The 22,985-nt window shown below is 56.9% G+C and overlaps 1 protein-coding gene across 1 annotated transcript in view; it reads left to right on the top strand.

Moving 5' to 3' along the window:
- Window positions 1-21,718, top strand: part of FGD5 (FYVE, RhoGEF and PH domain containing 5) — a 112,511-nt gene extending 90,793 nt beyond the window's left edge. The window contains exons 11-21 of the mRNA XM_062200513.1: window positions 5,488-5,559; window positions 6,331-6,399; window positions 7,172-7,255; window positions 8,342-8,421; window positions 10,573-10,672; window positions 10,893-11,030; window positions 11,349-11,478; window positions 11,957-12,087; window positions 14,030-14,158; window positions 20,915-21,066; window positions 21,634-21,718. Of these exons, the coding sequence (XP_062056497.1) occupies window positions 5,488-5,559; window positions 6,331-6,399; window positions 7,172-7,255; window positions 8,342-8,421; window positions 10,573-10,672; window positions 10,893-11,030; window positions 11,349-11,478; window positions 11,957-12,087; window positions 14,030-14,158; window positions 20,915-21,066; window positions 21,634-21,670 (1,122 nt within the window). The 3' untranslated portion in view covers window positions 21,671-21,718. The remainder of the gene's footprint in view (window positions 1-5,487; window positions 5,560-6,330; window positions 6,400-7,171; window positions 7,256-8,341; window positions 8,422-10,572; window positions 10,673-10,892; window positions 11,031-11,348; window positions 11,479-11,956; window positions 12,088-14,029; window positions 14,159-20,914; window positions 21,067-21,633) is intronic.
- The last annotated feature ends 1,267 nt before the right edge of the window (window positions 21,719-22,985 follow it).

Raw genomic sequence — 22,985 nt, 5'->3', positions numbered from 1 at the left:
AGGCCTGATAAGCGATGCCCGATTGTTGTCCGAGCCCACCACGTCAGCCCCGGGACCTTCGGTACCCCGTGCCTTGCAAGGCCTACCTCGGACCTTCCCAGGTGGTGTCTGGGTGAGGTTTGGAGATGCACGTTTTTAGCAAGTATATCTAAGACCCTGCGTGTGTCACATGCTCATCCGGGGCTTACCGGGTTTCTGCCAAGGATGGCAAACCTGATCCTGCATCCCAGCTGCATTTCTGTAGTTACCATCGTTACTGTGTCCACGTGTTTACTGCCCCACTGAGCTGTGTGTTGAGATGATTCCAAGGCTGAGTCCTGGCCCAGTGGGAAGAAAGTTCAGTGATCCATTGCTCATGTCTCCCATGATGCTGGTGATTGCCTCCACCTTCACTGCCGTGGTGAAGATGAACACAGAGAGGACGGTAGCCCCGACTGGATGCCTGCTGAGTGTCAGGTCTGGTGCTCTGTTGAGGTCAGGAGACGCCGAGGTGACAAGGTGTGAATCCTGGTTTTCAGCGTGCGGTGCACCTGAGCAGGACCAGTGTCATGAGAGGGAGCTGGGATGGTGCAGGGTTCAGAGAAGGGAGCTGGGGCTGTGAGACTGCAGTGGAGGTGCCCGTGGATGGGGTTTGCACCAGGACAGAGGGAGAAAGAGGGCTGGCCAGGGCACAGGCACAGGGGAGGAAGCCAGAGTCGAGACAGGAGCTGGAGTGTCTGAGCGTGGAGACTGAAGGCAAGTTTCCGGGGCTGTTCCCGGGGCGGGTCAGTTGTGTGTCCTCGGCATCTGGCCCTGGGCCCTCCCCCTGTCGACATCTGCGGAGCTCCCCACCCTTGACGGCTTTGGCATCCTGTGCGTGCAGTGCAGTTCCTTCCATGGAGCCCAAAGCAGAAGTGCCATGGGCCCTGGCGCGCCACAGCCGCAGATGGCCTGGGCACTGCCTCTGCTCCCAGGAGCAAAGTGAGGTCAGGAAGGGCCGAGTCCTGGGGGGACCTCACGTGCTTGTCAGCCCCGGAGGGAGGGACTGAAGGGCTGTGGCAAGACGCCCTCCAGGCTCTCTCCAGGCCGCTCACGCGTCATCTCCCAGAACAGCTGTGGACAGCTGGCCCAGGCCTGTGTGGATCCAAGGCCCCCACCTGTGCTTGCTGGAACTGGGCAGGGACTCTGCATTTGACAGGGCCGCCGGGCCCCAGATAGACCTGACGCCAAGTCTGGGCCCTGTGACTGAGAGCTCCTGAGGACCAAGCCTCCCCCCCCCCCCCCCCCAGCCGGCTCCCAGCTTGAGGCCCATCCCCTCCTGCGTGGGCAGTTCCTAGTGTTCGCCTATCTGTTCTCCACCTGGGAACCAGATGGGATACTGTTACAGTGTGGTCCAGCAGTGCCCTGGGAAGCACTTACAGGCTAGAAAATCAGGCGAGGCTTCCTGGAGGAGGCAGCGTTCACTTGGGGTTTAGACTCACATCAGAACATCACCAGAACTCCCGGCAAAGGTAGCTGGGCCAGAGGTATGATTCACAAGAGGACCTGTTCCCAATTCTCAAACCCAAAATGGGGCCCACCTGCCACAGGCCACTGTGGCCGAACTGCCACCATTGAGACATGCATTTGGGGGCCAGCCCTAGCTGTAGAGACGCCGACGGTGTTGGGGGCTTTGAGGTGCTTCTGGGAACCCGACTGAAATAGCTGGGTTCAGGAAACCACCACCTCCACCCCGCTGTGCCATGAATTATGGAGAAGAAGGCGTAGAGGGGAGCAGCCCGGAAGACAGGATGGGAAATCTGTGCAGGAAAAAGCCACCTCCACCCGCTGCCAGGAGATGCGGCCATGGGCCCACACGGCACCCACGCTCAGGCTGCCCTGAGGGGAGGCACGCCGGGGCCTCAGCAGCGAGCACTCCCGCTCTGCAAGGAGGGTTGCTTCGCTGTCACTGTGAGAGCCGGACTTGAACTCGAGCCTTTCCTGACCACCAACCAGGCCAGACTTCCGGGTGCAGGAGATACATGGGGTCAGACCCCCACCTCACACACACCTCCCACACATCCGTGTGCCACACAGCACCTGCCCCTCCCTGCAGAGTTCGTTGGAGCGCCTCCTTGCTTTCAGGTCCTGCAAGGTGCTCCAGGCTCACCCATCTTAGCCAGTTCTCACCCCAGTCCTAGAGTCAGCCACCTCTCCAAGAAAGCCTGGTTCCAAGACGGCGCTAGGTGCGCTCACACTGTTCTGGCCATTTTAGCTGACACAGCACTGCCTTGCATGTGTTCCTGTGGGCATGCCTGTGTACCTGTGTGCCCCTATGTGCATGTGTGTGCCTGTCTGCATGTGGGTATACCTGTATGTACCGGTGTGCGTTTGTGCACCTGTGTGCCTGTACCTGTGTGTGCATGTGTGTGTCTGCGTGTGTGTACTGTGTGTGTATGTATGTGTGTGTACCTGTGCATTTCCACACACAGCCATCTGTGTTTGCATTGAGTGACACACAGTTCTTACTGATACCCCCCAGCTCTCATTGTTCCCACATGGATTATGCTAGCCCCCTCCCCTTGCTTACCTGTGACTCCCCAGTCCACCAGTGAGACTCCTGGCTCCTACCACCCCTCATCCATTCACTCAGTCCTTGAATCTGCCTTCCTTTTTTAGCGATTTTTTTTTCCTGAGTATTAAAAATCTCGGTTGACCAGACTTTTCTTCCAGTGTTGAAGGTGTGGCTGCAGCCTTGGCTTCCATAGTTTCAGACAAGAAGTCCGCTGTGGCACTTAGTTGGTCCTTTCTGTCATGTGCGTCCCCTTGCTCTGGCTGCCTTCAAGCTCCCTCTGTGTCTGACTCTGGAGTTAGACTGGGATGCGTCTGTGGCAGGGGTGGGGTGGTGTCCACCCTGTTGTGACCCTCAGCCTCCTTGGCTCTGTGCTTGGTTGTCATCCACGCATCTTGGGAAAGTCTCCTGGATGCCCTGGTCATTCTCCATGCCCCAGCCCCCACTCTTTCCGTGTTCAAGTTTGGGTCTCCCTGATCACTCTTCAAGAGCGTAGTTCTCTCTTCAGCTGTGTTCAGTTTGCTGCTACATCTGTCAAAGGAATGCATTTCTGGTGCTTTTCAAAAACTGATGAGCATTTCCCATTGATTCTTTAAAAAAAAAGATTTATTTATTTGAAAGGCGGGGTTATAGAGAGGCAGAGAGAGAGTGGTCTTCCATCTGCTGCTTCACTCCCCAGATGGCTGCAGTTGTGGAGCTGGGCTGATCTGAAGCCAGGAGCCAGGAGCTTCTTCAGGTCTCCCACGTGTGTGCAGGGGACAAGGTCTTGGGCCGTCTTTCACTGCTTTCCCAGGCCATAGCAGAGAGCTGGATTAGAAATGGAGGAGCTCAGATTCGAACCGGCACCCATATGGGATACCGGCACTGCTGGCGGCAGCTCTGCCCGCTACACCACAGTGCCGGCCCCTCCTGTTTTGTGTCGTCTGTGCCTCTGCTGCAGTGCCCCGTCTGTCCATGTACATCACCCCCCCTCCACCAGGCCCTGACAAGTCCCCATCAGACAGTTCCAGCACTCGCGCCACCTTCTGATCAGGTTTTGTTGCGTTCCTTCTGTCCTGCAGTTGATGTGGGAGGGTCCCCCGTGGTTGTGTGTGCATATGCATATTTCCCACAATATCTGAATACCAGATGTTATGTGTGGAAGCCTTGTAGCTACTCCCCAGGAAGTGGGCAGGCCTCTTTGCTGGGCGTGCCGTTGGTGCTGGGCGTAGAGGCAGTTGAGTGGTTTGAGTTTCGTTGCCATCATCCTCACCCTCTGCCCCAGCCTTTGTGTTCCTCCAGCAGCAGAATTGCCATTGCCCTGAGCCTTGCTGGGGCCTGTGGTGCTGCAGGCCCACAGTTTGCAGTCCGTGCACCATCAGAAAGCGTCTCTTCCTCGCACTCTTGTCCCTCCTTGTTCCTAAGTACCAGTCTCCTCCACTTTAAAGATTTATTTATTGATTCATTTGAAAGGCAGAGTTTTAGAGAGAGAGAGAGAAGGAGGGAGGGAGGGAGAGAGGAAGAGGAAGGGACAGAGAGCTCTTCCAGGTCTCCCAGATGGGTGCAGGGGCCCAAGCACATAAACCATTTTCCACTGCTATCCCAGGCACATTAGCAGGGAGCTGGATCAGAAATGGAGCAGCCAGGACTCAAACCGGTGCCCATATGGGATGCCAGCATCACAGGCGGAGGTTTAAACCGCTGTGCCACAGCGCCGGCCCCAGTACCGGTCTCATAGTGGACACTGGAAGCCTTCTTCCTGTATCCTTCCCAGTGGGAAGCAGTCCATCTTCCTCCCCTCCCTGGCAGCCAAACTCAGCCTTGGTCCTGGGGCTGGCGGGGACAGGATTCCGTGTCTGAGCTCTGCATGGTGCTGGTGCTGGGCCTGTGGGGTGGCTCTCCCCTCCCTGTGGGCAGGCAGCTTTCATTCCCACTCTTTTCCCAGAAGCAGAGCATCCTTGCCTGGCCTCCAGGGGTGGGAGAGTCTCTAGCCTTCCCCAGTGACTGATGCCTTGAGCCACTGAGAGGCCTGGGAGAAGTGGGCAGGGCTCTGCTCCAGCCCTGCCTGGCCACTCGCATGCTTTTGCAACCCATGGGGGCCGCAGCCACCACCCCTGGAGCAGAGCCTGCAGGAGGGTCTGTGGCTGTGTCAGTCCTGCCTGTGCCGCCAGCCCACTCCTGCGCTTTCCACGTCTGTGAACTTTGCAGCTGCTGGCCTGCGGCCTCCTTGGGGCCTCCCACCTCTTCCTGTGGTGTGGCCATAGCCGGATCCCTGCAGGGCTTGTCAGTCCTCAGTTCAGTCATTGTCGCCGCTGTCTCATGGGCAGATTCCCGGCTTCTTCTCACTGTCAGCGCAGGAGCCACGTTCTCCTGCAGCTTTCTACGTCATAAACTGGCTGTTCTTGCGCATGGTTACCGTGTGGGATTTTATGCCCCAAACCATGGGAAACATAAAAGACTTCTCGAGCTGATTTCTCTGCACACCATTCTCACCTGACGATGTGTCTTTGTGACCTGGCCCCGTGCCAGGTTCGGGGGACCACTGTGTACCGCACAGGGCTTGCACAGGGCTGCACTTTGGGGGTAACACAGTGAGAGGCTACAGGGCAGTGGGTGGCCCCAAGCAGCGTATGTTTCCAGCTGTGAGGCTTCAACAGTGCGATGTCCCTGGTCAGTGAAGTTTGGGTGCCGCAGGCTTCGAAGAGGAGGAGGGGCCCGGAGACGGACAGAGTGTCAGATGTGCCTGTGTCCGTGGCACCCAGGCAGACTGCAATGGCAGACACCAGGCCCAGCAGGAGAGACCTGGTCTTGCATAGCACCCCACCCTGGCGGCCTGCATACCCAGCCTCGGGTCTCAGTCCTGCCACTCTTGGGAGGCTGAAGTTTGGACAGTGCTTTTCTGGGCCCAGCCCTGGCAACAGAGATAGCACCCTCACGGGGGCTCTGACTGCCTTCCCCTCTTCCCGCTCTGGCCGCAGGAAAACCTGCAGAAGCTGGTCCACATCGAGCACAGCGTTCGAGGCCAAGGGGATCTCCTCCAGCCAGGAAGGGTGAGTGCGTCGCCGCCGGGCAAGGGCCACGGCCGGGCGGCTCCGGCTGATAAGCCTCCCTGTTGAGCCGGGCTGGCCCCAGACAGGAGGGCGGGCGGGGTGCAAGCTGTCTGGGCTCGCGCCACCGGCCCACGGCTGCCTCCCCTGGCATTGTCCACTCTGTGCCCATGCTCTCGGCCGGCCGCGAGGTGCAGTGCCAGTGGCCCGTGCTCGCTGTGGTAGCCCCAGTCGCCAGGAAAGCAGAGAGCTTTCCAGAGTGAGCCCCGCACAGTCCCTTAAAAATAACCTCCGGGACACTGACTGACTCCCGTTCCAGCTTTCGGGTGGAGAACTCGCAGCTCGGCTGCAGAATGGTAGAGACCATGATCCTCGCCAGTGGTGGTCCGCGAGGGACAGGAGGCAGAGGGAGGGGGCATGGACCAGGGAGATTGTGTGAAATCACATTGTGCACTTGGGCTGGGACCCCGAGTCCACTTGTTAATTACTGACCCTGTGGTCCGATACTAAGGGGGCCATAGCTGCTGCCCATAGCCATCAGCTGTTGTGAGCAAAGCCGCCAGCCCTCTGGTCTGAGTGGACCCGTCGGCGGCACACAGCGTAGGAGTTGTGGCCGGACCACCATGAGCAGCTTGGGGCGGGGCTCGGTGCACTGCCAGGTGGCTGCCCCCGAGGTCCGGTCGCCTGTCCCAGAGCCACTCTGCTTTCCGGGAGGATTTGTGGCAGGTTCGCCGTCTTCCTACCCCTGACCCCAGCTCTGCCTCACCCCTCCAGGAGTTTGTGAAGGAAGGGACGCTGCTGAAAGTGACTGGGAGAAACAGACACCCCCGGCACCTGTTCCTGGTGAGTCCCCAGCCCCAGAATCAAGCCCCGGAGCTGTCGAGCTCTGAGGATTTTTCTGGGGCCAATAGCCAAGGGCAGGTGGGATGGAGGGAGGACCGTAACAGCCTTTAAGATGAGGCTCTTGCCTGATGCACCATGAGAGAACCTCGCGCAGACAGGAGAGCCGTCTTGTCTAGGTCTCCCAGCGGGTCGGCCTCCGAGGCCTGGAAGGAACTCAGGGTGGTGACCCCAGTCCGGCACCTTCTCCCCGTGCAGGAGGCCTAGCGTGGTTCAGTGTTCATGAGACGTGCAGCCAGGGAGGGGCCGGGCCAGTGGCAGGCCGTACCAGCCTCGGGGCCCGTGGGGCTCTGGGCGGCTTTCGCCTTCCATCTGCGGGCTCGCTTGTTGCTCCTGTGCTTTCGTGGTCACTTTTCATGGCTGCTTCTCGCAGCCTCATGAGGAAACACACCGCGGTGTGCGTCGGCAGTGTGTCGCCTCTGCTCGCCAGGTAGGGCTCCGTGGCGTGGACGCAGCAGGCTTGGCCGGCGTCCCCTGTGCTGTGGGGCCGTCAGGCGCAGAGCTGCTGTGAATGCTCTGGTTCCGACCCCTCTGAGTGCCTGTGCGCCTGTCACCCAGACACACGTGTCTGTGCACCCTGACCTTGCTGCTCACCTGTGGGGGCCACTGGGGAATGCCAGCCACCTGTGCACGCTGGAGCTCAGGGGCCCCCGCCGCCAGCAGCCCCGCACAGCCTTCTGGGCTGGCCACATGTGACGTGTTGTACCCTCCACAGATGAGCGACATGCTTCTGTACACCTATCCCCTGAAGGACGGGAAGTACCGGCTGAAGAGCTCGCTGCCCGTGGCCGGCATGAAGGCAAGTCTCAGGTGCTGGGCACCCTCGGGGTGGAGGAGGCAGCAGCCCCACTGCCCATGGCCAGGGGCACCTGGAGCAGCCAGGAGGCCAGGGAGGGAGGGCCTCCCAGAGGACTGGACCCGGGCCCTTGGTATGGGTAACACTGGATCCAGTGTGGGGCGGGGCCAGGGAAGGGCGGCCTGCGGAGAACGGTGCGTAAAGGCAGACCTGGAGGCAGCGCAGGCAGGCACTCAGTTGTTTGTCTCAGCTCTGGCCAACCACACGTGATGTGATAGCCAGCGTGCGGGGCGCCGGGGCGCCTGCCGCTCATCCCCACGGAGCACGGAGCTGTGCGCAGGCCCCGCCCATCCGTGCCCAGGGCTCTGTCTTCCTCCACTGAAAGCTCCTTGACCACGCTCCTCACTGGCACAGCCACCCCCACATCTGTCTCTGAACCTGACTCTGGGGCCTCACACCGACAGCACCTGTTCTGTATGATGGCTGACGGCTGCTCCTAACGCCCCTGGGGTCCCTCCCTGGCCAGACCCTGCTCCCCTCCCAGGACCAGGTCGTACCCTCTGTCAGCCATCAGGGCACAGGGTTGCCCACACCTGGCTTCTGTGACCCTGGGTGTGCACCTGTGGGTGGCCCCGAGTGACCTCCAGGATTCTTGGGGAACGAGAGGTTTTAGGAAGCCAATTCTGGTGCTGACACCCACCCTGTTGAGGGACAACGCAGCAGGAGGTGGTGGTGGTGTCCAGGGCAGAGTGGACTGGCAAGGGGAGCCTGAGGGTCCCTCCTGATCCTGTAGGCTCTTCAGCACCTGGAAGGGGAGGGAGGCTGGATGTGTCTCAGCAGGCTTGTTTGCTTTCAGAGCCCAGGGGCCTGTGGGAGGCTGTGGGAGGCGTGGGAGGCAGCCTTCCTGGGGGTGGGTGAGTGAGGAAGTGTGCAGCCCGGCCTCTCCGGCAGCTTCTGCCGTCACAGATGGAAGGTGTGCCCGTTGCAGACGTGGGAACTGAGGCTGGGAGCATGGCAGGCCTCGGGAGATCTGGCCAGCGCCCCTGCCCCCGCCCCCCATCCTGAAGGGAGCTGCCGGTGGTTTTGCAGGTCAGCCGCCCCGTGACAGAGAAGGTGCCCTATGCGCTGAAGATCGAGACTCCGGAGGCCTGCCTGCTGCTGTCTGCGAGGTGGGTGGGGCCTGGGGGCGGGGCCGGGGCAGTGGGGGGCCTGCGCATCCATCTTGCCTGGGATGCCAGGACCTCGCGAGCAGGTTTCTTAGCCATTTGGGGTCATTCTCAGACCCCATTGATGACCTGCTAAAAACTGTCTCCAGAAGAAATGGACGCGTTCATGAGGTTTTTTTAATGAGAAACTTGTGGTCACACTCACCGTCTCTCGGGCTTGCAGACGACCTGTGGGTGCCTAAGGCACCATCTCCTGCTCCTGCCTTAGGCTGTGGAGGGCCTGGCCTGTGTGCAGGCCAACAGTGGGCAGCTGTGTCCCCGTGGGCTGCAGTGACGACAGCCTGGAGGCTGCCAGGTGCCCAGAGCAAGGTGCCAGCGGGTTTGGTCTCTGACGAGGTCTGTTCCCCGTGGATGGTGCCTGCCTGGTGCCCTGCTGTCCTCTCAGGTGGACAGGGCCGGGGTCCCTCGGGCACTTTTATACAGACACTAAACCCCATTCAGGAGGCTCTGCCTGGTGATCTGGTGGCTTCCCAGAGGCCCCACCCCCATTGCTCTGGGCTGTGGATTTCACCTCACCATGGGGATCTGAGGGGGACACGCTGTGGGACACTGCCCACAGCAGGGGTCCTGGCCTTCCTTTCAGGGGTCCCTCATCACGACCTCAGGCTGTGGCCTTCCAGGGCCCCCTCTTCCCTCCCCACGTCCCCTCTCTCAAGGCAAGGTGAGCTCCAGCTCTGGGGGCTCAGACCAGGGAGGGAGCTCTCAGGCCAGGTGGGCATGGTGGGGTGGGGTTGGGTGGGGCTCCTGCAGCTGGGCTGTCCTCCCCGTCGGCCAGCATGGCCTGGGTGCCCGCGGGCCCTTTGTGTGGGGGTCATCCTGCCTGTGGACGTGGCCCTGGGGCTCCTGAGCATTCATCATCACGCCGCAGTGCCTGGAGCACACAGACAGTTTAGCCTTGATGTTCTCTGGACGTTGAGCTGTCAGGTGGATCTGGACGGTGGTGACAGCAGTCACAGGCCGTGGACACCTGCCGGGTCTCGGGGGCTTCCTCGACCTTAGGGGAGCTGCCAGCCCCTCTCCTGTGTGGGGAAGTTGATCCCTGGAGAAGGTGACAGAATTACGTGAGGCAGAACTGGGACTCAGTCCTAGGACTGTGACCTGGAGCTCGTGTCCAGTACTGTCCAGGGGCTGAGGGGTGGACGAGGCCCTGGAAAGTCTAGAGTGACCTCCCGCTGTGGGCAGGTGAGGGAAACTCCCTGGAGGTGCAGTGCCGTGACCTCTCCTCTGCTCTCGAGATCGGGCAGGAAGCGCAGGGCGTGGTGTCCATTTGCCCAGCCCTGGCATGAGGCTGAGACAGGTCAGGCTCGGACCTTCAGGTGGGGCTGCCTGTCTCCCCAGGCAGGGCCTCACTCTCTGACCTTGAGCCACTGTCTCTCCTGCTGGCCTAGTCTGTTTGCGCTGAAGCCCTCAGGGACAGCAGTAGTGACATGGCCACTGCCTGCCACCCTCCCTCCTTCCCAGCCCCAACTGGTCCCTTTTCCTTGCATGGCGGTCCCACGGGTAGGCCACTGCTTATGTGCAGGGTGGGTGCGACATCTAGTGGACACTGTGAGAATTTCCAGCTAGCTGCTGGCCTGGGCCAGGGTACTACTGCTTCTGGCAACTCCCAGAGCAGGTGTAGCTCTCACCACTCTGGAAGCCCTGCCAGGCAGAGAGGGTCCCTGGAAGGTCCATCCCGTGAGTGAGCCCGTGTTTGGGAAGCTGTGGGGGAGAGTAGGGAGGAAGATTGAGACAGATGTGCCCTGGCCGGTTCCCCTCCGCCCCTCGCCCTCCACAGGGTACCCAGGCCTTGGACCCTCCCAACGTGTGGACCCCCAGGCCTGCCTGATGCCCTCGCATTTGCACAGTGCTTGCCATGGACATGGTGTTCCACCTCCCACACCTACCTTTAGAGGATTCCTGTGATTCCCATGAAGCACTGAGCCCAGAGGAGATGTCTGTGTGCATGCCACTCATATGTGAGGGGCTCAGGGTCAGACGTGGTCTGGCCGGTGCTGGGCTCTGGTGGCTGAGGTCTGGGGCCGAGGGAGGGGAAGCTGGGTGGGGGCTCCACCTGCTGGTGCCTGCCTGGGCTCACTGCTGTGGTACCCACAGCTCCTGTGCAGAGAGGGACGAGTGGTACGGCTGTCTGAGCAGAGCCCTCCCTGAGGACTACAAGGCCCAGGCCCTGGCTGCGTTCCACCACAGTGTGGAGGTGAGTAGCTGGCAGGGGCAGCTCTGCACGGCCAGCAGCACAGCACCCCCAGCTGCGCCTCATGGTCCAGCTCTGTCTCCCACTGCCCTTAGCAAACCAGGGGCACCCAGGGGTTTTCAGAATGAGAGACCACTGCGCCCCATGAGAGCAGGGGCAAGGTCTGCTCAGCTGTGGCCAGCACTGTCCTGAGCAAACCACTCGCCTGATGCCCCTGCTGCAGATCCGGGAGAGGCTGGGAGTCAGCCTGGGCGAGAGACCCCCCACCCTGGTGCCCGTCACACACGTCATGATGTGCATGAACTGTGGCTGCGACTTCTCCCTCACCCTGAGGCGCCACCACTGCCATGCCTGTGGCAAGGTGAGTCCCCCAGCCGGTGGGCATGTGCGTGAGGGTGGGGCTGGGGCCAGGCAGCTGCCGCTGTGCCTTGGGCCCAGAGCCGGGCATGGTTGTGCCTACCCAGAGCAGCTCCCCTCCCACTGACCCCCTCTGCCCAGGGCTCCAAATCTCAGGTGTGGCCCATGGCATTGCGGTGTTTTCAGAATAAGCTGGTAGCATCCTTGTTGATCGTCCTTGGGAGACAAGGGAGGTGCGACAGGGAAGGGGCAGCGTGGGGCCCATGGAGGCGGCGGGGGCAGGTGCACAGAGCCAGGGCCCGTGCTGTCTGCATGTCTGCAGATCGTGTGCCGGAACTGTTCGCGGAACAAGTATCCCCTGAAGTACCTCAAGGACCGCATGGCCAAGGTCTGCGACGGCTGCTTCGGGGAGCTGAAGAAGAGGGGCGGGCCCATCCCTGGCCTACTAAGAGGTAACCCTGCCGCCAGGGGAGGGGGAGAGGCCCCCAAGGAAGCAGAGGTTCAAGTCCATGCCAGATAGTTCCTCAAAGTGCTGGCTCTGGGGACAGTTGCCCAGTGCTCCCAGAAGGAACGCTTCCGTGGGGCCCTCCTAAGGGCAGGAGGATTTGCAGGCTGACAGCAGAGGGGCTGTGGGCCAGGGAGGGGCACAGCACCCCCTGAGAAGAGCTGGGGGAAGCTGAGCCGGCCCCGGGGGAGACTCCTTGCTTCCCCACAGGCCATACCGAGGTGGGGAGGAGGAAAAGCGTTTCCCTCCCCCATCCCTGGGGCCACCCAGGGCATGGGGTATAGCCCAGTCCTGGAGAAGAGCCACCTGTGCCCCTGGGCAAGCATTCGCTCTCCAGGCGCACAGCTCTGCGGGTGTCGGCAGGAGGGGCAAGGCCGGCCCCAGCACCCCACGGGACTTGCAGACTGCCCACTGTCACCCCGCAGAGCGGCCCGTGAGCATGAGCTTCCCCCTGTCCTCGCCTCGCTTCTCGGGCAGCGCCTTCTCATCCGTCTTCCACGGCATCAACCCTGCGGCCTTCAAGAAGCAGAAGAAAGTCCCTTCGGCCCTGACCGAGGTAGGGCGGGTCTGGCCGCCTGGAGGGGAGTCGGGGAGGACCTGGCAGGGTCAGACCCCCTGCCCCATCCCCGCCTGGCCAGTTTCTCTGGGACAAAGAGGGTTCCTAGTGGGAGACATGCCAGGTACACCCAGAAGCCAGTGCTCCGGCTTCCTTGCCAGCCCTGCCCGGCGTGAGAGGAGACTCCCACTCGGTGGCAGAGGGCGGGCCTGGGAGCAGTTGTGGATGGAGCCAGGAGGCGTCTTCCTGCCTTCTCGCTTCTCTGGCCCATGGCCCAGACCAGGCGCGTGCCCAGCGGGTACTGTGTGCATCCCAGGACACCTTGGTCTCGAGGAGCTGCCGCCCACCACAGGCCCTCTGAGCTCTGCCGTGCTGTCACCCTGGGGGCCCTGGGACTCTGGAAAGCTTGGGGCTGCCTAGACTTGACTGCACGCCGCCGGGGACCAGGCCGTGTCTGTATTCTAGTCACAGCTCTGCCAGGGTGTGCCCAGCACACTGAAGTTCCCCATGAATATTCATGACCAAGTAGCAGGTGGCAAGGGCTGAAAAGAATGCTAGGGACTGGAAAACCTGGACAGCACAGTTCTGTGCCTTTCCTTACTCCTTCTGCAAGTTAGATCTTGGAAATAGCACAGACGTGCTAATTTTCCCCAAGAGACCACGTGTGAAAAGTGAGTTTCTTCTCTGTCACTTAATCCAGCTCAGAGGTCATTTCACATTCGCCCATACACGCAGGCTGTGTTTGCGTAGGCCGTGGCTGTCCCACTGTCTACTGAACTAGCCCCTTCCACAGACCAACAAAAGCCGCTGCAGCTCTCGGGGGTGCATGCGAGTCAGGCTCATGGAACCGGAGCAGGCCATGGGCGCGGAGTTTGAGAACACCACTAGACTCAGGCGGCTGATGCTGGTGTCGCTGGGCCACCTCAGCCAGCCCCCTGGGGGCTTCTGTTCCCAGATGACCAGCCACACCTGCATTTGGTGGGATCAGCGGTGGCCCACGTCTCCCCACTCCCACTGCCTCCATGTTCCTGGAGCACCCCCCACAAAGCACCTGCCGGCAGGAGGCTGCAGTCGGCATCCCCTGGCATGTTCCACCCTTCTCACTCTGTGGAGTCTCCCCAGCAGGGAGAGCGGGGAGCCAGAGCCCATGGCCAGCGTCAGGCTCTTAGCTCCTGTGGCAGGCGCAGGGTTGAAGGCCAGTTCCCTTTCCTGGTTCTTCTCAAGCCTGAGCTGGTTGCAGAGAGCTTCCCCAAAATTGAAGCTCACCGCGCTCCGGGATGTTTGCCAGGCAGTCCGAGCAGCTCCGTTCCCGGTAGCTCAGTGGGGAGGCCTTCAGTAGATCCCTCCGTTCCCTCCCTTTCAAGATGAGGTCTTTCTGCACTTTGGTTGTCTTGCTTTAGATATCGTATTAAATACCTGGAGACTTCCCACAAGTCAGGCACTGCACTCCTGTCATGATTCCCCTTCCCCGTAAGGAGCACCTGCGTTCCTGAGCACCACCGCGGGCCAGCTCACCACTGCCACCACCAGGGAGCTCGAGGAATTGCTGTGTCCTCACCCTCGCCCTCCAGGCAGGAAGTCAGGAAGCAGGCAGGATGCCCCCGTCAGACAGGCTGCAGGTGTGAGGCTGTGTTTTAGGGAAGAACCCAAGGCCCATGATTCAAGGGTCTGGGTTTTGGGCAGAGGGAACCCAGGGTCTGAAGCCTCCGGACAGCACTCCCAGAGGCGACTTTGAAGCCCGCGTCTCCAGGGTCCGCCAGCCAGTGCTGTTCCTCAGCCACCAAGTTCTGCTTTGCTGACTTTGGTACTGGATGGAACTTGAGACTTTGCCCCGGCATCAGACTGCAAAGCAGGACAAGCAGGCTGCCGAGCTCGCGAGGTCATCTTGGCCATGTTTATGACCACCCCCTGGGGCGCTGACCGCTCTGCCTCCCATCCACAGGTGGCCGCCTCTGGAGAGGGCTCCGCCATCAGCGGCTACCTCAGCCGAAGTAAGAAGGGCAAGCGGCACTGGAAGAAGCTCTGGTTTGTCATCAAAGGCAAAGTCCTCTACACCTACATGGCCAGCGAGGTAGGGGACGTGCGCGCGCTCACTCAGGTCGAGCTCCTGCTCAGAGTCCCCGCCTGGGGTCTGCACACGTCCCGCCGCCTGCAGAGCCACCCGGCCTCAGGCAAGCACACGTCTTGGCGTGTAGATGAGCAGGTGTGGCATGCAGTCCTGTGTGGCACAGACTTGCACAGCACGTCGGGCGAGCCAGGTGTGCTGGAGACGCTGCGCTTGGTCTCCGCCCCGGCTGCCTGGGACCACAGGGCAGCGTGGAGGAAGCTGCCCTCCTGCCTGTCCACTTCTCTTACCAGGCTAACTGGTAACTGGCAACACATACCCTGCAGTGTGCACCTCTGCTTTTGTTTTTGAGATGTGTATATTTGTAGTAAGTTGTATTCTTACATCATCCGAAGTATAGGCAGGAAGGCCATGGAAGTCAGCCTGCTCCTGGGGCAGGCAGAGGTGAGGCCCTGCCCCCAGCTGCACCTGTGGGGTCACACGAAGGGCTTCTGTCCTGGGGGTTCCAGATGCAGGCCGGGCCCTTCTCGCCCAGAACACAGAAAGCTTCCCTCTCAAAGGCCCTACGGCTGTGGCAGAGGTGGTGCCCCTGTCATTGGCCGTCACAGACGCCCTCTGCTTGTCCAGAGATGACAGGTGCTCTGCACCTGCTTGCAGCCCGAGCAGCAGCATCTAGAGGAGGTGTCAAAGCCTGGGTTCCCAGGGGCCCTGAGTAGTCAGCAGGGCCCGCCCTCAGGATCCCCACTACCCCAGAGGCCATTCCCATGCTGCCTGACCCCACCCTCTCCTCACGGAGCCTTGGGCAGAACTGCTGTTGCACAGGACACAGCTGAGGAAGAAACACAGGCTCTGATGCAGGTGGTGACCCTGAAGTGACCGCCCAAGAGAAATGAGTCCTGTGTGAGGACAGAAGCTCCAGTCACAGCGGTGACAGCACCAGCTGGCGTTAAAGCCAAGTTGGCTCCAGAGCCGATTCTTCTGCAGAGGGAGGAGCGAACACCATGTCTCAATAAGCTTGTTCTAGGGATGGGACGGTGCTTTCCAAATCCCATCCAGAAACCGAGATTTTGAGGAAATGGACAGGCAGGTTTCTGGGCACACTGCCAGTGCCCCCGCAGGGACCCCTCGGCTGGCCAGGAGATGGCAGACTCACTCCACAGCACCATCCTGGGAGCAGGTAACTGCCGGCAGTGGTAGAACCTTTTTATTTTCTAACATTGTATTCTGTATTGTGTACATTATTACAGCAGCTTCCAAACAAAGCCATGACAGTTTACGGCACGCTGTCCCAGAGCAGTGGGCTGGGTGACACAGTTCACTCTGCCCTCCGTAATGGAGTGTCTACTGGTTCTCCCTCTCTCCTTTTTGTTGCTTTTCAAGATATTTCCCCATAAAGAATTCAATGTTTGTGTATATTTTTGATTTTTAAAAATTATTTTATGAGAGAGCTCCCATCTGCTAGCCCACTCTGCCCAAACACCTTCAGTGGTTGGGGGTGGTCAAAGCCTGAAGCCAAGAACTCACTCCGGGTCTCCCATCAGCTGTTGCCTCCCAGGCTGCACAGCAGCTGGAAGCTGGTGTCAGCCTTGGAGCCCATATCACCCAGCACTGATACGCTTCTATTTGATATCCTTCTGTTAGAAGGGTTTTGGTCAATGCTGCACCTCTAGATCACTACACTCGCCCTGTGCTGAGGGCGGGGGAGCAGCCTCTTCTGTTTCTCACCCCCCATCGGTCAGTTTTGCCCCTTTGCGATCTTGCTGTAAACGGACTCCCGGGCGATTCCTTCCACTCACCGTGTTGGCCGTAATAGGCATCCATGTGCTTGATTCTGGCAAGCTGCGCTCCTTGTGGGGTAAGCCATCCTCTGTTTGGGGAATACTCCAGTCTGTTGATCACTCACCAGCTGAAGGGCATTTGCACTGTGCCAGTTTTGGGCAGTTGTGTGTAAAGCCACATTAAACATTTGCATACAGGTTTTTGTGTGAACATAAGTTTTTATTTCAATTAAGTAAACAGCTAGGATTGGAACTGCTGGATCCCCAAGGGAGGTACACATTTGCTTGGTAAGAAATTGCTGCATCTTTTTCCAATCCAAGGTATGTGGATTTAAAAAAAAAAAAAAAAAGATTTCTTTATTTGGAAAGCAGAGCACCAGAGAGGGGAAGGAGGGAGGGATGGAGAGGGAGAGAGAGGGAGGGAGGGAAAGAGAAATATCTTCCATCTGCTGGCTCACTCCCTAAATGACCGCAATGCCAGACGTGGGCCAGGCTGAAGCCAGGAGCCAGGAACTCTGCCCTGGGCTCCCATGTGGGTGGCAAGGGCCCAAGCACTGGGCCTTCCTCCACGGCCTTCCCAGGGGAGCCAGCATCCAGCTGGCACTCCCAGTGTCACAAGTGGCTGCTTAACTCACTGAGCCACAACGCCAGCTCAGGGACTGTGCATTGGAGAGTTCTGGTTGTGTCACATCTTTGCCAGTACTTGGTGTTGACTTGAATTTGGGCTATTCTCCAGGAGTGTGGTGGTATGTCAGAGTGGTTTTGATTCCCTGGTCTCTGATGTACTTTTTGGCCACTCAGTTATTTTCCTTTGAGATGTATTCACATCTCTTGCCCATTTTTTAAAGTGGGTTCTGTCATTTTATTAATGATTTAGGGGAGTTACTTATATTCCACAAATATTCTCTCTCAATCTCTTGACTTGTTTCTTCATTTACTTCACAGCCAATTTTTTAAGTCTGAGAGACGGAGACACCTAGGTGGGGGTAAATCCCATGTGCTCCCCAAAGCTCACAACAGTTGGGGCTTCCACGTGGGCAGCAGGAATCCCGCTGTGTGAGCCATCAGCACTGTCTACCAGGGTGCACATAGTCAGAAAGCTGGGGTCAGAGGCAGAGCTGGGAATCAAGCCCAGGCACTCCAGTGAGCAAGGCAGGTGTCGGCCCCCAGGCGGAGTGCCCGCCCTGAGACAGAGCTTGTGATTGGTGCAGGTCTATAACCAGTGTTTTGTTTTGATGGCTGTTTTCCACAGCCAAACAGTCTTGTCTACTGCACGTCACAGAGTATTTTTTCTGAAAATAGCAGTGCTTAGTTTTTAGACTGAGGTTCACGTCAGATGCATTTTTGTGCAATGTGTGAGACAGTTGTCAGGGCTCTTTTTTCCCCTAGTGGATATCCAGGTGTTGTACCACCATTTGTTGAAAATACTCCACTCTCTGTTGGTTTCTTTTGGTGTCTTTGTTAAGCAGCAAATAACTGGAGAGACGTGAGTCTCTTTTTGGGCTCTCTGATGTTTCTCGTAGACACTTGGGCACTACTCCTGTATCACGCTGCCACATTTACTGTAACTTCATAGTAAGTCTTGAGGTTGGGCTCAAGCCTCCAACTTTGTTTCTAAGATTATTTGGGGTATACTGTGTCTTTTGTTTCCATATAAACTTGCTAATTTATCATAAAGCCTGCAAAAAGTACAATAGGGATTGTTGAATTTATAGATCAATTGACATCTTCATATTGAATCATCTAACCTGTGAAGTTTGTGTAAATTTTCGCTTACTTAGCTCTTTAGTTTCTTTTTACTATTTTGTAGTTTTTAGTGTAGAGGACTTAGACGTTTGTTCTTGTACTTCTTGCAATTTTATTCTTATTTTGAATAGTTTGTAGTTGTTTACTGCTGGAATATAAAAGGGCACTTTACAAGGTTCATGTAGAAAATAGGTGTTTACATCAATGCAAAAAATGAATGGATTTTAATTTTTTTAACCAGAATGATTTTTTTTTTAAAGATTTATTTATTTGAAAGTCAGAGTTAATACAGAGCGAGAAGGAGGCAGATAGAGAGGTCTTCCATCTGCTGGTTCACTCCCCAGTCGGCCACAGTGGATGGTGCTGCTCCAATCCGAAGCCAGGAGCCAGGAGCTTCCTCTGGGTCTTCCCATGCGTGTTCCGGGGTCCAAGGACTTGGTCTGTCTTCTACTGCTTTCCCAGGCCATAGCGGAGAGCTGGATCAAAAGTGGAGCAGCCAGGTCTCCAACCAGTGCCTATATGGGGTGCTGGCATTGTAGCAGTAGCTTTACCCACTACGCCACAGCACCAGCTCCAGAATGACCTTTTTTTTTTTTTTTTTTTTTTTTTTTTTTGACAGGCAGAGTGGACAGTGAGAGAGAGAAACAGAGAGAAAGGTCTTCCTTTGCCGTTGGTTCACCCTCCAATGGCTGCCACGGCTGGCGCGCTGCGGCCAGCGCACGGCGCTGATCCAATGGCAGGAGCCAGGTGCTTCTCCTGGTCTCCCATGGGGTGCAGGGCTCAAGCACTTGGGCCATCCTCCACTGCACTCCGGGGTCATAGCAGAGAGCTGGCCTGGAAGAGGGGCAACTGGGACAGAATCCGGTGCCCCGACTGGGACTAGAACCTGGCGGAGGATTAGCCGGTTGAGCCACGGCGCCAGCCCAGAATGACCTTTTTTAAAATATTTATTTCAAAGGCAGAGTGACAGAGATCTTCATCTGCTGGTCCAATCCACAAAAGACCGCAACAGCCTGGAGTGGGCTGAGGCGAGGAATCGGGAGCTCCATCTGCGTCTCCAGTGTGGATGGCAGGAACTCACATACTATGCCACTGTCCACGGTTTCCCAGGCACATTATCAAGGAGCCAGACTGGAAGCAGAGTAGGCAGGACTCAGAGTGGCACTCCAGTATGGGACATGGGTGTCTTAAGCAGTGGATTAACTCACTGTGCCATAGCACCCACCCCAATAAAATTATCTTACTCCATTTTCCATTAATTCTTTGAAGTACCTCCATATCTGTTTAAAAAACAAAAACACTGATTATCCTGTGACCTTGCTAACATTCCTCAGATTGCTCTTTTTTAAAATTCATTTATTTGAGAGGCAGGGTGACAGTGATTTTCCATCTTATGGTTCACTCCCCAGTTACCGACAATAGCCAGGGCTGGGCCAGGCTGAAGCCAGGAGCCTGGAACTCTTTCTGTGTCTCCCACATGGCTGGCAGGGCCATCATCTATTGCCTTTCCAGGCGTATTGGCAGGGAGCTGAATGGGAAGCAAAGCAGGGGGGACTTAAACTGGTGTTACCATACAGGATGCCACTGTGACCAGCAGTGAATTAACCTATAGGGCTGGCCCCTGCTTTTCCTTTTTCTGTCACAGACCCTCAGAGGAATTCCGAGACAAGAGCACCATTTGATCTCCCCAAGCCTCAGTTCTAATTGCAAAATGAAGTTGCAAAGGACTTGAAATTGGAAGGTGTGGGTTCCTGATCAGTGCATGTACTTTGGAAAGCAACTTTTTTTTTTTTAAGATTTTTTATTTATTTATTTGAGAGATAGAGTTACAGACAGTGAGAGGGAGAGACAGAGAGAAAGGCCTTCCATCCATTGGTTCACTCCCCAGTGGCCGCAACAGTTAAGAGCTGTGCTGATCCGAAGCCAGGAGCCAGGTGCTTCCTCCCGGTCTCCCATGTGGGTGCAGGGGCCCAGGCTGCTTTCCCAGGCCATAGCAGAGAGCTGGACTGGAAGAGGAGCAGCTGGGACTAGAACCGGTGTCTTTATGGGATGCTGGCGCCACAGGTGGAGGATTAACCTACTGCACCACAGCGCTGGACCCAGAGAGCAACTTTTTGTCCTGGCTGAAGCCAGGAGCCTGGACCTCTATCTGGGTCTCTCTCTCTTGTGGCAACAGGAACCCAGATAAATGGCCCATCACCCACTGCCTCTAGGAGGCATTAGCAGGGAGCTGGATCAGAAGCATGGTGCAGTCAGGAGTCACACCAGGCACTCCAACATGGGGTACAGGGCGCCTTAAGCAGCAGCCTAACATGTTGTGCCCCAGTGCCCGTCCCCCTAGCACTTGTTTATAACCAGTCCTGTTGTCCACAAGCACAGAATTTTACTTCTTCCTTTCTGATCTGTTTCTTCTTGCCTTGATGTGATGGCTAGGACCCCAGCAGAGTGTGGTACTGAATAGTTTATGAGCAAATGTTTCTTTGTGATGTGAGCTGTGGGTGTTTTATTAATGTTCTTTATCAGACGGTTAGTTCCTTCCTACTCATTTGTACTTTATCATTCCTACTCATTTGGCTTTATCTTGAATGGGTGCTGGATTAGCAGTCTTTGAAATTGATTCAAACTTTTTTACACAAACTCCCCTTTCTCCCTCTCCCCCTTCCATTCTGATGTTTTCATCTGTTTTTACAAAGCCTGTATTATTGGTGAACGTGTTTCTTATGTACCCAAGTACAAAAATATCATTGTATGTGAAAAGCTTTTTCTACGGAGCACTGCTTTAAGATCCGTCTCTGCCCCCTGGGTACCTGTCGTCAGGCCTACCCACCCTGGCTTCATACTGAGGCATGGCAGGGAGAATCAGCACAGAATCCATTATCACAAGTGAATCCACAGAGCCCACTGATGACTATTCGGGCCTCTGAGAAGAACGGGGGTGAGCTGGTGGTCCCGGGCCAGGGTCGCTCTGCCCCTTACTAGCCGTGCAACTTTGGGCTGCTCCCTTCTCTGTGCCTGTTTCTTAGACCAGAGATGGCAGCTTCTGTCCTCACTAAAATCAGGGTGGAAATGCGTGGCCCCTACTAAGCTGTGTCTCACTGTGCAGTCTGTGTCCTTCCTTAGGGCTGCCTTGGAGGGGAGGGAGTCACTTGGCACAGAGGCGCTCTCCATGGGTCTCGGACTGGAGGGTGTGGTGTGTGGGGTGGTGTGTGACCCCGGCATTCTTGTCCTCGCTCCACAGGACAAAGCGGCCATGGAGAGTATGCCCCTGCTGGGCTTCACCATCGCCCCTGAGAAGGAGGGCAGCAGCGAAGCGGGACCCGTGTTCCACCTTTACCACAAGAAAACCCTCTTCTACAGCTTCAAGGCAGAGGACCCCAGCGCAGCTCAGAGGTACCACAAGTAGCTAGCCCCATGTCTGCTTGCCTCTCACAAGCACCCTGCCTGTCACCATGGCTGTGATGGGTGTTGCTCCAGCCATCCCGTCCACCAGTCCCTAGAGTCTGCACACCACAGTCACCTCTGCATGTACAGTGATGAGAAAGGAGCTGGAAAACAGCACCACCTGCAACACTGTGGCCCCTGTAAGGTCAGAGTCAAGGAGATCCTGGTCTAACAGCAGGGCACACACAGCGTAAACGGACATCACAGGCTGCGGGACCGCAGACCCATCTCAGCTGGCACGCATACACGGTAGTGTTCGCACGACAGAATCCCCAGCATGGGTTCTCAAATGCTTCCCGTTGTCCTGTGACAGGTGATGACTACAGTTGACCCAGACAGGCACACACTGAATCAGCAAACGCCGCACTGTGTTTGAGGCCTTCTGCTAACCATGTCAAACATGTTTGGGAAGCCGAGATGAATGTGACCTGGTCCACAACTTGCAGCTGACTCTGTAGGTCTGAGACCAGTCTCAGGCAGGGCTGTGACCCAGGTGCCCTCTTTTCTGTTGTGCAGGTGGATAGAGGCCATGGAAGATGCAAGTGTATTATAGCAGTCGGCAAGCAGGCAGACTTGGAACACTCTTAGGCTGACGTGAACCCTTCCAGAAGCAAATCCACGTCTCCACTCCTCCGGACGCACACCTGGACGCAGCACAGGGTGGGACCTTTCTGCCGTAACTCCCCGTACCTTCACCAGCGAACCCTGCAGGAATATTTATGGACTGCTCCTTTCTGTGTGGGTTTGCCACCCTCTCCCGTCATAAACTATTTCCTTACCCAACAGTAAGTTAAAACTTAGTAACACAAAGACATGGAAACCAATAGAGAAGTAGAAATACAGGCTTTTTAGTAGCAACGTGTTTTTACAGTTCTACTGTGGTAAGTTTTATCTTTAATGATGTCAATTTCGGTGCCTCAGGAGAAATGAGAACCAGCCAGTAAGGAGCAGCGCCTCTCGACAAAAGCACTTTATTGTTTTACTGAGCTGCAGCCTCTGTTTTGCAAGTGATTCATTTAAGTCAACTGCAGACACGGAGTCCCAGGGACTGATTTGCACCCAGTCCTCTCACAAGGGTGTACATAAAGCTTTCACAGCCCTGGTGGTGGCTGCAGGGACCAGGGATGGGAAAGGGAGGGTTTTCACCTCCAGCTGATGCTGCGAGCTGTATCCTGACTTAACTTATTCAAGGGGGCTTCCTCCCTCCGACAGCCATCACCAGCACTGGGCGCGCAGTGACAGGCAGATCCAGCCCCAGAGGTCACCACAGACCCTCTGCAGCCAGGGTCCACTTAATTTATAGTGTGCCTTCCTGTGCTCATCCCACTCAAGCTATGGCCTCACACTGTGGCATGGAAACCTACTCTTGTTTCAGACACACAGGAATCCTTGGGCTGAATTATCCAATCCTTTTTATTTGTTAAGAGAAGAGAAAAACAAAGTATCGCCAGGAGCTGATTTATCTCAGTCTGGACATAGCAAGGGAGCACACACAAGATGGCTTGAGTCACGGGGCACTCACTCATGCTGAGGGGAAGAAGGGGGTGTAGGAGTGGGATTCCTTGTTGCTCTGCTGCAATAGGAAACAAGTATATCATTTTCTGACCTGCTGCCCTGCCCCGCCCCGCCCCACCCCTAAAAAAGGCATTTGCTGGCAAACCTTTTGTAAAAAGTATCATCTCAAGGACTTAGTTATAATAAATATTTTCAGGGGAAATGTTTTTCATTTTAACTGTTCTTTTGAAATGTCTGCATTAAACATAGAGTGTCGCACACTAGGTGACTAGACAGACAGTTCTGTTCATTTCTGAGTGTAATTCCAGTAGAATCCTTTTCACCATCAAACATCTAAATGCTGAGCCTTTAAA

This window comes from Lepus europaeus, chromosome 9, assembly GCF_033115175.1.
Source record: "Lepus europaeus isolate LE1 chromosome 9, mLepTim1.pri, whole genome shotgun sequence".
Lineage (NCBI taxonomy): Eukaryota > Metazoa > Chordata > Mammalia > Lagomorpha > Leporidae > Lepus > Lepus europaeus.
Note: the sequence above shows the minus strand (reverse complement) of the source record. Positions and strands in the feature narration are given on the sequence as shown.